The sequence below is a fragment of the Acinonyx jubatus genome, chromosome C1 (genome assembly GCF_027475565.1).
Source record: "Acinonyx jubatus isolate Ajub_Pintada_27869175 chromosome C1, VMU_Ajub_asm_v1.0, whole genome shotgun sequence".
In the NCBI taxonomy this organism is placed as follows: Eukaryota; Metazoa; Chordata; class Mammalia; order Carnivora; family Felidae; genus Acinonyx; species Acinonyx jubatus.
In genome coordinates, this window is record NC_069381.1 from 29,783,240 (window position 1) to 29,800,786 (window position 17,547).

General features: G+C 42.2%; 1 protein-coding gene and 1 long non-coding RNA gene across 2 annotated transcripts; one reads left to right on the forward strand and one right to left on the reverse strand.

The window, feature by feature from the left end:
• Positions 1-2,258: 2,258 nt before the first annotated feature.
• Positions 2,259-10,655, reverse strand: LOC106973276 (uncharacterized). Its single transcript, XR_001429968.3, has 4 exons — positions 10,536-10,655; positions 7,082-7,144; positions 6,541-6,714; positions 2,259-2,727 (listed from the first exon to the last, which is right to left on the reverse strand). It is a non-coding gene; the product is annotated as an uncharacterized LOC106973276 (long non-coding RNA).
• Positions 10,656-10,722: 67 nt separating this feature from the next.
• NDUFS5 (NADH:ubiquinone oxidoreductase subunit S5) lies at positions 10,723-16,422 on the forward strand. The gene is made up of 3 exons (XM_015070335.3): positions 10,723-10,865; positions 12,371-12,588; positions 16,199-16,422. Exons 2-3 carry the CDS (start codon positions 12,373-12,375, stop codon positions 16,301-16,303), a joined length of 321 nt encoding a protein of 106 aa, XP_014925821.1. The 5' UTR covers positions 10,723-10,865; positions 12,371-12,372; the 3' UTR covers positions 16,304-16,422.
• The last annotated feature ends 1,125 nt before the right edge of the window (positions 16,423-17,547 follow it).

Here is a 17,547-nt window from a genome sequence, read left to right on the forward strand (position 1 = left end):
TTCCCCAGTAAAACATTACATTTAAGATTTATAGACTTTTTAAAAAGCCCATTAGTGATCTTTTAATAATTAAAGCACTATTTTACTTCATATTTGAAGGGTAGTTTGTTTCATCTCTTCTTTTTCCAGGGTAGTTACTTGTTCCTGGAAGAGGAACATAGCAGTGGCTGTCATGGGAGTGGCCTTACAGTGGGATAGTCACACCAAAACAAGGGTAGGGCAGCCTTGGGAGCCATGAAAAGTCCTGAAAGGAGGACAGGAATAGGGAATACTGCTGCACTGAAGTATTGTTACAGAATCAGTGTAATCAGTGACATGCTTGCTCGCTCACTGTTGCAAGTGTCAGCCCCGTTCCCACTAAATACTTCTGGCTGGGAGGTAGGGTAAGTTTCTATAAGGAAACTGATAGACACTCTCACTGCACCCAGTGTTGTTAGGCTGTTACAGTATGGTTGCCCTTTGGGGCCATAGGGTAAGACCACCATGGCTGGGTTTTAGAATCTCCTCAAAAGGGACTAGACATGTTTGTTTAGTGTTTTATCCAGAGAAGAGACAGTTCCTAGGACAGAAAATGAGGACCTATAATGTAGGCCTTAGAGTAGCAAAAGGAGTTTTTCTCCAGAGCTTGATTTCTAGAGCTTATTAAACATGGGCGTTGCCAGGTAGGGAAGCGTCTTTGTCCCATGGAGGTAGGTCAATGTCCAGGGAAGAAGTTGATCTACCGAGATCTATAACAATCGGCCAAGACCTGTGGTCTCAGAACAGCCATATCTACTGAGCTAGTTAAAATTTTTGGTTTTAATTCCATTTGTTACCTTCTTTTGGTAAAATCTTAAGCTGAAGGGGAATGAAAGGAGTAAGTGTTCATGCTTAGGTCAGAGGAGTACAGGGGAGATGAAGGTTCTTGAGATGGAGATGACTGTTAAGAGCTCCCCAAGGAGAACAACATCAGGGAGTATAAGAATTTGGGCCAGCCTCTCAAACGTGGTGAATCTTCTCTGCCCGCCAGGGAGGATTGGTTGGCTTGTGTAGTAGTTAAAGAATGGCCTTTGGATGTGTGTAGCCCTAGAGTTTTAGTTTGTTATGTCAGCCTTGCCAAGCTACTGAACTTTGTGAGCCATAGTTTTCTTGTCTGCAAAATGAGGGTTAATTGTATGTACATCGTTGGGTTTTGTTTTCAAATGCGAGATTAAATTAAATAGCCCATGTGAAGAAAGTAGCCACAGCCTGGGACACAAAATATGCATTTGAAACTGTTAATAGCAGGTTTCTTTACAGTGGTCTTCATCAGATCTGAAGGCCAAACCTTCCTTTCTGCAGCAGCAATTCTCAACTTCCCAGTATGAATAAATAGCCCTTTGTTAACCTCAAAATATCACATTCTCTAATTAGAATTTGTACTTTTAAGTGTTTGACTAAGAAAACAATAAAAGATGAATGACAAATGAATTCAGTAATGCCTTGCGGTGAATCTGTATTTTGTTATTCACTATAGCAGGGGTCAGCAAACTAAGGCCTGTTTTTGTGAATAAAGTTTTACTGAAATACTGCCACACCTATTTGTTTGCATCTGTGGCTGCTTTTCACAGTTTGCAACTCCAGAAACAGTATGGGCCACAGAGTTGAAAATACTTTCTCTGGCTCTTCACAAAAAAGTTTGTGGGCCCTTGCAACTATAGCACTGATACACATTTGAAAAGCTCACAAACAAGGCAAACTTGGTGCATCATGGATTGGTGGACCAGTACCTTAATTTGTTACCTCTAGGGGAGTTACACCTCAGGTTGTGGCATGATTTTTAAAAAAAAAAAGTCTCTGCTTACAAATGATTGCTAAAGTGAATATCTTAACAGAAAAAGCTAATGAAGTTTTCAAAGCAAGGATTCTCAAAGATGGGGACAGGGAACATGCTATTGGGTGTGGATGCTTAGGATGACTTTTATTTTTAGCATAGTTAATTTTGAAATTGAGATACAAATGTGGGTGTAGGAATTTTATGTTTATCAGAAGATAGCATAGGTTTAAAAATTGTTAAGTGTTGTTCTTAAGGAACAGTGACTTGATTGCTGCCCTAGTGATTATTTCCTTGAAAATGGCTTCAGAGAATGCTATAGTCTACAGGTACAGTTAAACTGGACCTTGAATAATGTTGACACCTTCAGGAAGAAAGCACGTTTACTTAGGGAAAAATCTCCAGCTACTCACCCCAAATGATACTTTCAAATAATTAGCACTTCATTGTAGGGAGGATTGGAAAATTACCTAAATTTGTCTAAAATTTAAGTACCTGAAGTCTTAATGGTCTCTTGTTTTTACTGATTGTTGCTCATAGTGTCTTGTCTCTACATGTGCCAGGTTATCTATGAGCTGAATACTATATTTGAACAATTAATTATAGGAATAAACAGGATAAGGATGAGGCATCTACCTCTAGAAGGATTTCTGGTTGCCTTTACCTGGGAATATTACCAAACCTTAATTCATACTGAAAGCTGGAGGTTCCCTAGATCATCCAGATGGCACACAACCAGGTCTCAAGTCAGTGTGAAGACCGATTTACTTTTGTTTCATCTGTATCTTAAAAGTGTAATACTTTGAAATCCCAGTCTGTGATGGGGGTTCCCACCTTTAGCTGGTCTTAGGTTTTGATTTTTGTCCCCTTCAGTCCATGAGGCTTCTGCAAGTACAATGCAGGTATCCAGGGGCGTCTTCCAGATTGTCAGATGCCTTAATAGAAAGCACAGTTTTGAGTTGTAAGCTTTCTGGGTTTTCAGGTTTTGGCTCAGTAATTCTTTATTACCTAGTTAGCCTTTTTTATGCTTTTAAGAAAATAATTTTTATATTTCAATTGCTTTTTAGTTGGTCTTAGCAACAGGCTAATCCAAACTTCCTGATGCTCAATTTCTGGAAGTGCAAGTTCCTGTGTTTTTTGTCTCCTCAGAGCTTTGGTGAAGGTGCTTAATGTAGCTTGGTACCCAACATGCCTTCATGTTAATGGAAGATAAGTAGGGAAAGACATGTTTATACTGGCTTTGAGTGTTTTTCCAATCCTTCGGCAAGCATTACTGTTGTCTTCTAAGTTCTTTATTTGTGAAGGGCAGATATTTGAGTTTTTAAAGACCGACAGGTTTTGTAAGTAGCCCTAGTCGGTCTTATATCCACAATACCTGGTATGGAATTAATATACATAAATGACTTAGGCATTCGGATCTTGACCTCCCAGAGTCAGAGTCTAGCAAGGAATGTAAGACAAGGTAAAAGTTGCTAAGTGTTGTGTGAATGGTACAGATGGTGGACTAAGGAAAGGAAGAGATGGTTCTAAGTAATAGGGATCAGAGAAGTTTTCATTTGGGGAGGTAGAGCTGGAGCAAGTTTTCAAAGGATGAATAAAGCTCAGGCAAAAATAGGAATTGGGGGCTTGAAATGAGCAAAGGCTGGGTGGTGGGAACTCATGGTGGTATGCAGTGAGGACATTCTTGTTTAGTCGAAGTAGAAAACTTGTGGATCCCAGGAAGAGAGCTTGAAGCTAGGTAGTAGGGGCTAGATAATGAAGGGTTTTGACTAGTAGGCATTTAGCCGTTAATCTGTGGGAATCTGGAGAGTTTGGAGGAAACTAATTCAGGAGTAAATATAAGACAGAAGGGCAAATACCAAACTAGAGAACAGGTTGACCAGTTAAAGAGTCTTTTTTTGGTCTAGAGATAACAAAGGCCTATACATTGATTGGGAAGGATGATTAAACATGGCTCTGGTTTTGCCTGGCTAAGAAGAGCATGGTCCTGGGGTGCCTGGGTGGCTTGGTTGGTTAAGCATTTTATTTCGGCTCAGGTCGTGATCAATCTCATGATTCATGAGTTTGAGCCCCACATTGAGGTCTGCACTGACAGTGCAGAGCCTGCTTGGGATTCTCTCTCTGCCCCTCTCATGCTTGCATGCCTGTTCTCTCCCTCTCCCTCCCACTCACTCTCTCTCTCTCTCTCTCTCTCTCTCTCTCTCTCTCTCTGTCAAAATGAATATATAAACTTAAAAAGAAGAGCATGATCCTTATGAAGGATCTGTCTAGTCTCATTTTCCCTCTTCACAGAGACAGACTTTGAAAAGATCCTTTTTCTTTTGGTTTGGCTTGTCTTTGCCCCTCGCTTAGCTAATCCAGCCCAGTTCCATAACTGCTGCTGTGGGTGTTTTTTTATTTGCATAGATTCTCTTAAATCTATCTCGTAAAAGCACTTTACATGGATTATTGAGAAATTTTCCTGAAAATGTCCCCTGCACCAACTCAGTCGTCATTTTTAATGGTGCTCCCATTCCATTGCCTGGAATTAAAGCCCTTCTTACTTGACAATTACCCACTCAAGTGGCAGTTGTCTTTCTGCCCCCTTCTTCAAGGCAGAGTTACCTGTTCATTTGATAAATGTCAATCGAGCACCTACTATTTGGCAAGTACTGTTCTGGGCACCAGGAATATACCACTGAGCTGGACTTGTGCTTATATTCTTATGAGGTAAAACAGGCAAACTAGTAAAACAAGTTAATCCAAGATTTAAAAGTGTTTAGGGGTGCCTGGGTGGCTCAGTTGGTTAAGTGGTCAACTCTTGATTTCAGCTCAGGTCATGATCTCAGTTTGTGGGTTTGAGCCCCGCATTGGGCTCTGTGCTCACAGCACATAGCCTGCTTCGGATTCTCTGTCTTCCTGGCTCTACCCCTTCCCACCCCTCTCTCTCAAAAATAAATAAATGTTTAAAAAAATAATAAAATAATAAAGTGTTCAAAGAAATAAAACGGTAATGTGAGTAACTAGGTGCCTAAGTTGGATTGTAAGGAAGTTCTAAGGAGGTGTACTCTTACATAGTACTTCATTTCAGCACTTCATTTTATGCCTTTATAAAGCTGTATAATGCATTTATGTGTCTACATGACTCTTTCACTATATTGAGCAGTTATCAGCACCTTGAGCTCCTCTCTCTGTTCGTGGCTTTTTTCTTTAAGATTTATTTTTTATTTTTAAGTTATCTCCACACCCAGCGTGGGTGTTGGATTCACAACCCTGAGAGTAAGAGCCAGCCAGGTGCTTTATTCTTGGCTCTTAAATGATGAGTGACTAAATGATGTGGCTACTCCTTCCCTTTTCCAGTCAATCAGTACACTACCTGAAACTCTTGACTCTCAGATCAAGTAACTTTAAGCCTTTGGTAGGTTCTGTCTCTGCAGCCAGGATTACGAGAGATGTAGTCCTTACCCTAGAAAAGCTCACAGTCTATGGGAAGAAATGTGACAAAACTTGCTTTCTTAAGTGTCTGTGCATCTGGACAGAGAGATCAGGGTGTTTCCTGGGGAAGACTACTCAGCTGCCCTGGCAGGTTCCCTCCAGGTAGTTTACCCTGATCTGTACTCAGGAAGGTTGACTCACTAATAAATCTGTATTGGTCTATAAAACCAGACTCCAGTGTGTTCATTTATTTTTAAGTCTGCTCTGTGTCCTATGTGGGGCTTGAAGTTATGACCCTCAGAACAAGAGTCTCCTGTTCTACCGAATGAGCCAGCAACGCACCCCTCCAGTGTGTTAACTTATGATGATAAATACGTCAGGTACAGTAGACTACTGCCATTGGCCTTAACAGTGTGGTTTCTTCATGCAATCATACCGCTTGGGAAACCTAAAGTCAAGGGGCAGCTTTACGTGTCCGAATGAGGGGAGTTAATTCTACTGATGGAATGTTTGCCAATATTAAGTTACACCTATCACCATGAACCTGGCACAGCCATCCCACTTAAAGTTATGCTTCATTAGTTCCTGGTCCTGTTGCATATTCAATTTGGTATCTTCTCCACCCTCAGTCCACACATTCATTTTTAGTTCTAAATGATGCCTCTGGTTTCCAGTATATTCCAAGCCATCCTACGCTTTATTTTTTGTAGTAATCGCTACACCCAAGGTTGGACTTGAACTCACAATGCCCAGATCGAGTCACATGCTCCACCCACTAAGCCAGCAAGCCTCTGTGTATTGGCGCTTTTGTATCTATCACATAGTTGGGGGCTTCAGGGTGAGAGTGGGGGAAAGTTTCCCAACCGTCTTCCCCAACTGTAGCAGTAGTATCAGATACAGGCCTGAAGTTCCCAATGTAGTTCCCAATGTTCGAAGAGTAGTGTTAAAGCTTTTCTCGGATTATGACTAAGGGGTGATACCGGGGGCTTAGATTAGGTCATCAGGCCATTCTCATGCGATGAAATTGGGAGCAAGGCTCTACTAGGTCAGAACAAATAGCCGTGATCGCCCCGGCGAACGCCTAGTCGTATTTCACTGGGTCTCTGCGCCTCGGCTTCCGGAACACCAAATGGAAGAACTGGACTGCTCAGGCTTCTGCACATAAAGTTCTTTGACGTCGTCCTAAAATCACATTTCCCCGAAACAGAATCCGCAGAGCAAGTTAAAGGGAAGGAAAACCGAGCACCTAACAGAAGCGACCACGGACCCCTACAGAGAAAACTACGTCACTTACAACGTAAAGCGAAAGAATCCTGGCGGGCGCGCGTACTCACCATAGCAACGGCGCGGGCTCAGTTCTGGCGTGGGATTTCTGGGAGTTGTAGTTTTTCAATGTATGCCGTGTATACAGGAAGACCTGTCACAGGCACCCTTGCGCGTGCGGTGCTGTTACAGAGACATATGCGTGGTCCAGTGCAGGGGGCCGGCGTATAAACAGTCAACAGTATCTGCAATGGAAGTCTACAGGGCTAGCGGGACTTCAAGAAAGTCCTAGTAAATGCCTGAGGAATTCGGGAAGCTTTCACTAGAAAACGCTGGAGGGGCGCATGGGTGGCCGGCTTCAGCTCAAGTCATGATCTCATGGTTCCTAAGTTCGAGACCCACACATCGGGCTCTGTGCTGACATTTCAGAGCCTGGAGCCTGCTTCAGATTCTGTGTCTCCCTCCCTCTCTCTCTCTCTCTCTCTCTCTGCCCCTCTCCCGCCTGCACTCTCCCACTCTCTCTCTCTCTTAAAAAAAAAAAGAAAAAAAATACACTTAAAAAAGAAAAAAAGAAAATGTTCGCTAAATGGTCTGGGCAGATTAGGCATTCACCTGGGAGGCAGTGGGTAGGTGGCAGCGAGCTGGTGGAATTGTTCCAGGCAGAAGAAACTGCTCCTACAAGGTTTGGAAGAAAGAGCAATTGTAGATGGCTGAGAATACAAGGAGGTTGAAAAGCAATTGTATCTGAGGATTTAGAAATGGGAAGAAATCATCGAGGGATCTGGAATGCCAAACCCAGTAATTTGAACATTTTCTTGAATACAATTACACCTCACACACAACCCAAGCAGTATGAATGTCCCCGTACTTCGCGTTCTCCCTTGTTTTGTCCATCTTTATCACTTGCTACATCATTCTGTGTCTTAGTCCCAAGAACTCAATAAGGCCCACAGTATATGATATGAGCTCAGGAAGTATCTTTGAATGATTGGTTTTGAGTTTTAGAAAAGCAACTGGCAGCAATAAGGAGAGTGGGTAAGAAGGGAGAAAGGCTGGATGTAAAAAACCATCAGAGTTCCAAGTAAATTTTTTTCCCCCACCTTCAAATTTCCCTCTATCCATGGGTTGAAATCTGGCACATCAAGCCATTTCCAATGTGGGTCTCGTTTGGCCCCAGCACTTAAAAAAATTAGTTGCCCTGCAGTTTAAAAGTGGTCGGTTTCAGTGCGCCTGGGTGGCTCAGTCGGTTAAGCGTCTAACTCTTGATTTCCACTTAGGTCGTGAATTCACAATTTGTGGGATTGAGCCCCGAGACAGGCTTTGCGCTGGCAGTGGGGAGCCTGCTTGCAATTCTCTCTCCCTCTCTCTTTGCCCCTCCCCTGCTAGCACATGAGCACTTTCTCTCTCTCTCAGAATAAATAAACATTTAAAAATAAATAAAAGTGGTAGGTTTCCAGGGCACCTGGGTGGCTCAGTTAGTTAAATGTCCAAAGCTTGATTTCGGCTCAGGTCATGACCTCACAGTTCATGAGTTTGAGCCCGGCAGTGGGCTCCATGCTGACAGTACAGAGCCTGCTTTGGATTCTCTCTCTCCCTCTCTGTCTTCCCATCCCCACTCTCTTTCTCTCTCTCAAAATACATAAACTTAACAAAGCGGTAGCTTTCACATTTAAACAATAAAAGATTTCTGGCTTCTCTTGAAAAAGTTGAAGATTTGACAATTTGGAGCCCTGATATTTTCAACAGCTATAGGACGGAGCAGAGTAGCTGCAGCTGCCTTCAGACAGGACAGACCCTCTCCAGTTCGTCACATTCCACACCACTATTTCCATCAGTCAAACTGAAGCCAAATACCAGCTGCCATTTTCTATGGTGCTTCTGTTTTTATTTCCTTATAGTGCACTTTTGTTTGGCCTTGGAGGTATCTGAGTGACGCATCTTTGTACTAATCCTGCCTGGTATCCGAGGAGTGATACAATGAAATTAGTATTTTAGAAACATTCAGTGCAAAACAGATTGAAGTGAGGAGCTGCAAGGCAGAGAGGAAGAAATAAATTGGCAACCTGTTGAAGGAGTATTTGAATTAACGGCCAGTAATTAATGAAAGATTGGATGAAAGTTGAGGCAAAGGCAAAATACAACTTCAGAGTTTCCTGTCTGAATGACCAGGAAGATGCCACCAATATAAACAAGAAAGTGGAAGAAGTGGAAAGTGGGGTGGCTATCAGTAGCATCTTGCTATCTCCACTATTTTCTGGGCAAGGGCCACGAATGATTAATTCCATAATCTTCCAGTATTCTGCTGGACATGCGTTGGGTGCTCAGGAGATTCCAGTTGAATTGAAACTCTGATCTCAGTTGGGGGGGATATATGTATCTGATGGGCTAGGGGGAGCAGAGGGAGAATTGGAATGCTTGAAAGAAACCAATTAAGTTGTGAGACGTTAGGAATTTTCTTTAGAGTGGGTACTCCTGGGCCTTGGAGGCAGTTCACCTGTTTTGGGGAAAAACTTATGCCAAAATCCTGAAGCAGAGCAAGAATTTGGTATGTAGAAATGGAGACAGGGTGGGAATAGTGTCATTCCAGGGGAAAGGGGGGAAAAATCAGAGACTGGGTGGCAGAACTTTTCCAAGAATACAATGGAACAGCAAGCTCTTGGGTGGGGGATTAAGCAGAGGATTTTGGACAATGAGGCTGGGAAGGGTGGAAGGTTTGACTTCTTTAAATGTTTTTGAAAGCACATCACTTAAAATGAGAATAAATATTCAGCCCAAACCTCAAACACTTATTTTTTAAGTTACTTATATGTACAACTGCAGTAATGTTATGTACTTTATAAAGATTAACATAAAAAATAGAAATTAAAGGGGCATCTGGCTGTCTTAGTTGATGGAGCATTGGGACTCTTGATCTCAGAGTCATGACTCCCACTTCAGGCATGGAGTTTATGTAATAAGTATATTAAAAAATAGAAATTAAAATGATTAGATTAAAAAAGTATTTGAGTATTTTCTTCCCTCCCACCTGGTGTATCATATCACACACACCACTTCCAAGGCCCTGCTGTAATCAGAGAGCCACTGGATGTTCTGAAACACAGGAGGGGCACGGTCTCTTTCACTTTCTTGAATCTGCAAACTTTATTTATTTTTAATTTTTTAAAAAAATTTTTAACGTTTATTCATTTTTGAGAGACAGAGGGAGACAGAGCATGAGCGGGGAAGGGGCAAAGAAAGGGAGACACAGAATCTGAAGCAGGCTCCAGGCTCTGAGCTATCAGCACAGAGCCCAACACCGGGCTGGAACTCACGAACTGAGAGATCATGACCTGAGCTGAAGTCGGACGCTCTACTGACTGAGCCACCAGGCACCCCGAATCTGCAAACTTTAGAAACTGAGATATTAAGGAACTGTGATTTTAAATAAAAACTAAAAACAAAATAATAAAGAACTGTGATTACCTTGGAGAACTTTCCATGTGCCTGGAACCGCCTCATTGTTTTACACTTAACTCATTTAATCCCCAAAGGAACCCTAGGCTGTAGGTACTTTTATCTTTTAAGATGATATTTTTATTTATTTTTTAAGGGCTGACCTTTAATGTTTATTTGTTTATTTGAGACAGAGAGAGACAAAGTGTAAGTGGGGAGCGGCAGAAAGAGAGAGAGAGAGAGAGAGAGAGAGATTGGGAGAGAGAGAGAGAGAGAGAGAGAGAGAGAGAGAGAGAGAGAGAGAGAGAGAGAGAATCCGAAGCAGGCTTCAGGCTCTGAGCTGTCAGGACAGACGCAGGACTGGAACTCGTTAACTGTAAGATCATGACCTGAGACGCTGTCTTTTGCTTTACCGACTGAGAACCAGGCTCCCCAAGGTATTTTTATCTTAAGATAAGAAAACTGAGGCACTGCAAGGTTAAGGCACTTTCTTAGAGTCGCACCGAAATGGTGAAGCTAGAATTTGAATCCACCCAGCGTTAATCCACAGCGCAAGGCCTTAACTACTACCGGCGGGGATGGGGGTGGGGAAGGCATGCTTTTTCTCTACTGTGGCCTTGGTCAAGTCCCTCACCAATCCGAGCTGTCGTGAGGGTGTTAGTCACAGGGCTGAGCAGGCAGCAGGAACACACTAACCGCTAGGCAGTGTCTAAAGCGGTCATCTAGAGAGGGTCACTTTATGCCTGGTCCGTATCATCAGAGGCTGAGGCCCATGACCGCGCAGGCGCAGACCCAGGGGCTTGGTTTCTATGGTTTCCGGGCGCAACTGCAGAGAGCAGGTCGGGCCTCGCAGTCGCGCTGCAAGAGTCGCACTGCGGGCGTCCTTTGCGGCAGGCCTCTGCGTCGCTCTCAGATCATCCCGTAGCGGCGGTCAGCGAGGAGACAAGGGCATCGCAGCGGGGCGGTAGGTGCTGCGTTTGTCCGCGGGTAGTTTAGGCAAAGAGATTTATTCCGAGATTTCTTAAACGAATTTCCTCTTGCTTTCCTGGGTGTGTGTTGTCCCAGGCCCGAACTCTGAACGTGTTTTCTGCGTTCCCAGGCCCCTACACCCACAGGCAGGCTCACCGAAGTCTGTAGACCGCGTTTCTCTCGGATTTCTGCCGGACTAATGCTTTGGCCTTCTGTCTCTTAACCCCAAGTCCACCCACCTTACCCTGGTTTTCAAGGCCCTGAGTGATAACGGCCGCGCCACCCTCCAGCGCCTTTTCGTTCTTCGTCCCGACATGCGCTCTGAGCTCCGCGCTTCAGCCACTCCTGGGTGCTCGGTGTCCCCCAGGGCATACCCAACACCTCCGGCTGTAACTCGTGCTGTGCCTTACTGGAATACTCTGTCCACTGACCTTCACTTGGCAAAACTCAACCCATCTTAAAGGCATTTTCCAGTCTCCTAGGCAGAGTTGGTGCTTCCTCCTTCCAGCTCTTACCCTCTTGTTCTTTGGGTTCCCAGTTCCTTCCGTGTCTCCAATCTAGTGCTTACGTTGCAGCTGCTGCTTTACCCCCATTCCACTATCTGGAACGGTACTGGATAGAATGAAAGAATGGATAGAAAACATAAAATCGAAATTCACCTGTAAATCTTTATTGGCATTTTTTGTGCTTCCTTCCAATCTTTTGCAGTTTTTCTTTGATACCGTAGACCCTTTATCATTTAACATTAAAATATATGTTCTGTGTATATTATCTGTTTTTCCTGTTGTCTGTCATATTCTAATAAGCGGGTACTTACTAGATTTAATTATCCATTTCCCTGTTGCACACTTAAGGTGTTTGAATTTCATTTTTTTTTCAACAGTTACTGAGCCCCTGCTTGATCCCTGCCCTCACAGCACTCATTTTGCAATATGGGAGACATTCAAGTTAATAATCCATTACAGGGGCATGAAAAGTAAAGTACTCTTACGGAAAGTTGAGATGCTGTGTGAACACAGATGAGGGACACCAGATTCAGGATGACGTCACAGAATTGTCATCTCAGTTGCTACAGATAGAAAAATGTAAAAAAAAAAAAAATGTTTTTGTGCTTGGGCTTTTTTGTTCTTTTTCAGCTAATTTCTTCAGACCTGTCTTAAAGAATTGGGATTCTTGAGTCAAAACATAAACACTCTTTTTGATTAAAATGACCTTATCAAAATAAAATGACCTTATCAATACAGAGTTGATTTTTATGCATTGCTTTTTAGTTCTAGTGGTTTTTTTCCCCTGAGTTTTATGAAAACAAAAATATTGCTTATCTACTAAAAACTGGAAGAACCTGTCAAATGAAAAAAATTAATGAGATTATGTTGGGAGAATAGTGTAACATAGCTTTCTAAAGGGATATTTGTCATAATTAACTATCTCATTTTTCTTAGAAATTTCTCATTTGATTGCACTTTTATGGCATTCTTTCTTTTTTATCTTCCATTTCAGCCATGCCTTTCTTTGATGTGCAGAAAAGGCTGGGCCTTAACTTAGATCAGTGGATGACAATCCAAAGTGCTGAGCAGCCTCACAAGATTCCAGGTCGATGCCATGCTTTTGAAAAAGAATGGATAGAATGTGCGCATGGAATCGGTGGTATCCGTGCAGAGAAAGAGTGCAAGATAGAATATGATGATTTCGTAGAATGTCTGCTTCGGCAGAAAACGGTGAGGAGTGGTGGAGACGGGATGTGAATTATTTCTTTGTTTCTTGGGGCTACCTTTAAGTGTGTTTAATTGGTCGTTGGCAATGGCTTGACCAATGTGAATTGGCAAAACTTTTGTGGTGAAAACACTTTCTCTATGTAGGTACCATGTCAAGGAAGTTAATTGCCTTCCGATCTGAGGAGGGTGTCTCTTGTTCCTCAGTGTTCTTCCTCGTCTTCTGACATATTTTCCTTAGCATTGTACCCTCCTGTAGCCACCAGGGTAGAAATCGCACGTGTGTACGTATTCCCATTTTTGCAGTAGGTTATAAAGCAAAGTTATCAACCAGCCTTGGTTGTTTGTCCGTGAACATCTCTGGATGAAAATGTTTCAAATGCATTGAACCCTCATTGGAGAAGAAGGTAAAACCCTACAGGTCTGTTACACTGAATGTGATATAAGAATCTCTGGATTAATTTCTACTCTGGGCAAGATGGACGTGTTAATGAGATTGCTTTAGGTGAGTCTGACCAAAGAGGCAGGGGGAAAGGATGTTGACAGCATGATGTCTACCTCCTCAAGAGTTGCATGAGCTCCATCACATATAGGCCTCTATTCTCCCTTAGAGAAGAAATCTTTGGGTATGGCCTGTTATTTTGCCTATTTCTGTGCTCCAGATAAAACAAATAGAGACGTTTTTATGACTCCCAACTCCTTGGAGTTCAGGAAGGCGGTTTAGATTTTTAGTTAAAGTCTGTATCAAAAAAATTTTAATTTCCTATCTTCTAACATTTGCTATTCCAAACTTGGAAGGAATTAGAGGGTATCAGGTATTTTGTATTGCTCACTGTGGGGATATCGATGATTAAATGAGTAATATTGTAATATTACTGAGGGACAGTGAGTGGGTCGTGGTTAGCCACCTACCAGCTGTTTAGTTCACAATATGTCTTAACTTCTCTTCTTGTGGGCCCCAGTTATTCATTGCTCAGATTAAGACTACTCTACATGTAAGTTTACACCAAAAGAAGGCAGTGTGGTGAGGTGGAAGAAAATTGGATTGAGAGTTAGGAGAACTGGGTTGTTTTTGTTTTTGTTTTTTAAATTTCTTTTTTCTTTTTTTAATGTTTATCTATTTTGAGAGAGAGAGAGGGGGAGAGCGAGAATCCCAACCAGCAAGGAGATAACAGCATGGAGCTTGCTGTGGGGCTCGATCTCACAAACTGTGAGATCATGACCTGAGCCAAAATCAGTTCAGATGCTTAACCAACTGAGCCACCCAGGAGCCCTTGAGAGCTGGGTTTTGATACTGGTTCTGCCATCACTAGTTTTGTGACTTTGGGCAAGTCACTTCCCTTTTTGGTCTTGGTTTCCTTTTCTGGAGATATTAAAGAGTTGCTCTCAGGTCACTTACTCATCCTGTGAATTTGTAAATAGATCCATTACTATTTTAGATGTCACCCTAAATGACTAGATGCTTAGCCCTAAGTGAAGATGCTAATGAATCAGGGAATTAGAATCAAGCACTGTTCTAAGTTCTTAGCGGATTTATTTCACACAATAATCCTGTGAGATACATTACTATAATTTTTCCACTATACAATTAAAAACTTGGGGCAAGACCAAAAAATCAAGGCCATTGCCTAAGGTCATATAGCTGGTAAGTGGTGGAACTGGGATTTGAACCTGGCAATGCTGGCTCCAGAGCCTGTGCTTGCATCCACAACACTAAGTTGTTATACTCAGAGAAAGGTTGGACATTAGTTGTTGTAATAGCTCAATCATGACTAGTCCTCTGTTGAGAGGTTCTTTAATACAGAAGTGTTAAGAATACAGTCTTTTGGGGCGCCTGGGTGGCTCAGTCAGTTAAACGTCTTGACTTCAGCTCAGGTCATGATCTCACAGTTCGTGGGTTCGAGCACCACGTCGGGCTCTGTGCTGACAGCTCAGAGCCTGGAGCCTGTTTCAGATTCTGTGTCTCCCTCTCCCTCTGCCCCTCCCCTGTTCACGCTCTGTCTCTGTCTCAAGAATAAATAAACATTAAAAAAAAAAAAAAGAATACAGTCTTTTAACTATACCGGAATTAAAAAACGAATGCAATCTTTTTAAAATGCTAATTTTTTTGTTTTTAAATTTATTTCTGTTTCTTTATTTGTTATTACTTTTTCATTTACATCCAAGTTAGTTAGCATACAGTGCAATATGATTTCACAAGTAGAATCCAGTGATTCATCCCCTACATGTAACACCCAGTGCTCATCCCAACAAATATCCTCCTTAATGCCCCTTCCCCATTTAGCCCATCCCCCCCCACCCACAGCCCTTCCAGCAACTTTCAGTTTGTTCTCTGTATTTAAGAGTCTCATGTTTTGTCCCCCCAAAATGCTAATGTTTATGTCAGTATTTAGGACACCTAGAGTTATTTCTGCTGAAGTTAAAGCCTGACTGATTCTTTAAGGTTAATGGAGTCTTTAACTGAATATACTAATTTTTCATACCTTTGTGAAAACTTACCAAAAAATTATTTATTGAAGCACTATTGTAGGTGCTAGGAATATACGATAAGCAAAACAGCAAAAAGTTCCTGCTCTAAAGGAGCTTATATGGGGTGTCAGAAAATTAACAAACAAGTTAAAAAAACAAAACAAAACAATAGTGTCAGGTGTTGATCAGTACAGTGGGGAAGATAAAGGTAGAAAGAAAGAAAACACTGTGGGACCTAAGTGGATGCTCTTTTAAAGAGGGTGGGCACAGAAGACCTCAATGATACGAGACCTTTGAGACTTCAAGAAAGTGAGCCATGTGGATGTGAGGGAAGAATATTCCGATTAGAGGAAAGAGCAAGTGCAAAGGTCCCTGAGCTGGAGCAGCGAGAGTGAGGGAAAGCATTAAGACATAAGGTCAGAGGTAGGCCTAGTAAGGCATTATAAGGAAAGATTCAGCTGTTTTCTCAGTAAGATGAGAAGCCATTGGGTTTTGAGCAGGGGAGTAATGCAGTCAGGATCAGTGAGTGTATTTTCTGTGTCAAAGAATCCATGTGAATTACAGCCTTTATACAGTCTTGAATAGCATGGCTTTCTTTGGTTAGGAAGCAACCAGTGTCCTACCTGAAAGGAAGAGGCAGAACTCAGGGCTTGGTAGTGACTATTAGGGGAGAACATATCAGATCTTTATTTCGGTGTGGTAACGAGAAACCTCGTATCGGCTATTTCTGCTTCATTCACACCCAGTGAACAGTCACCAGCAGCAGTACCAATTTCACATAGGTCAGGAGTGTATCAGCTGTGAGCTGATCTCATCTTTCAATATTTTAAGGATTTAAGTATGCACAAATATGCCTCTTAAATTTGTGATCTGTGTTTTATTATTGTTTTTGTAAATACCTGTATTCCTGTATACAACAGGAACATTTTAATTATTTTTAAAGGAGATATTACTATTCACACCAGAAATTTGGTTAAAGCTTGGGAAGTGATTTCAAGTTATTTCTTTAAAGAAGGGTTTCATCTCCAAGGCTAAGATGAAAAGCTTCCATGTTTTAAAAATGAAACCAATTTTCAGTCTCTTTCTCTAGCCCTCAACTTTATGGCTCGTATTTCCCCCTAGTTTAAATACTTCTTTCCTTTGACAGATGAAACGTCTGAGTGACATCAGGAGGCAGCGGGATAAACTGATAAAGGAAGGGAAGTACACACCCCCGCCTCACCACTTGGGCAAGGAGGACCCTAGGCCCTGAGCAGAGCTGCTGCTGATGGCTGCAGGCTGATTTTCATGTTTTTTCTTCTCCGCCGGAAAGTCCATTTGCTGAAAACTTCTTTGTGAAAGTGTCTAAAAATAAAGGATTGCTCTATCCTATTTATTCTATTTTCTCTTGGATCATACTTGTCTATAATGAAATTGCAACCTATTTTTTAAGTTAGGAAAAATGCCTCTAGCTATGCCTTAAAAATTAGCATCTAGGTAGTAATAAGCAGCATTTAATGATGCTTACTACATATAAGCTACTTTAAATATGTTAACTGGTTTAAGAAGTTGCAGTATTCTTTACTGCTTTTGTTCTGGTTTATCTTCCACACAACACAGACTGGGGCTGGGAGGGGGAGGCAGTAGAGAGAGTGGTTGTGTTTACTCTCAGGCCTGTGAAATCTAACTTAAAGGCTAAGAAAATGAGAACTTCAGATAATTTTGAAGAAGCAATACCATTGTTTCAATTTACTATCTTACATCACTGGTATATTAGTACTTAAACATTTTTTTTAATGTCTATTTATTTTTGAGAGAGAGAGCATGAGTGGGGGAGGAGCAGAGAGAGAGGGAGACACAGAATCCAAAGCAGGCTCCAGGCTCCCAGCTGTCAGCACAGGGCCCAGTGCAGGGCTGGAATTCACGAACTGTGAGATCATGACCTGAGCCGAAGTCAGATGCTTAACCTACTGAGCCACCCCGGCACCCCTGGTATATTAGTACTTCTAATTGACATGTTTAGAAATGGCTTTTAAGAGAAAAATTCTGGGGTGTCTGGGTGGCTCAGTTGATTAAGCATTCAACTTCAGCTTAGGTCATGATCTCACCATTTGTGAGTTTGAGCTCCACATCGGGCTCTCTTGTCAGCACAGAGCCTGCTTCGGATCTGCTGTCCCTCTCTCTCTGCACCTCCCCAACTCACACCGTTTCTCTCTGTCTCAATAAACGTTTAAAATAAATAAACATTTAAAAAAACAAAAATCAGGTGCACCTGGGTGGCTCAGTTGGCTGAGCGTCTGATTCTTGATTTTGGCTCGGTCACAATCTCATGATTTGTGAGATTGAGCCCTGTGTTAGGCTCTGTGCTGACAACACAGAGTCTGCTTGGGATTCTCTCTTTGCCTCTCTCCTGCTCTTCCCCTGCTTGGGCTCGTGCATGCTTTTTCTCTCTCCCTCTAAATAAATAAACATTTTTAAAAGAAAAATCCAGATGTAGAAGGGAGGTATGAACCGAAA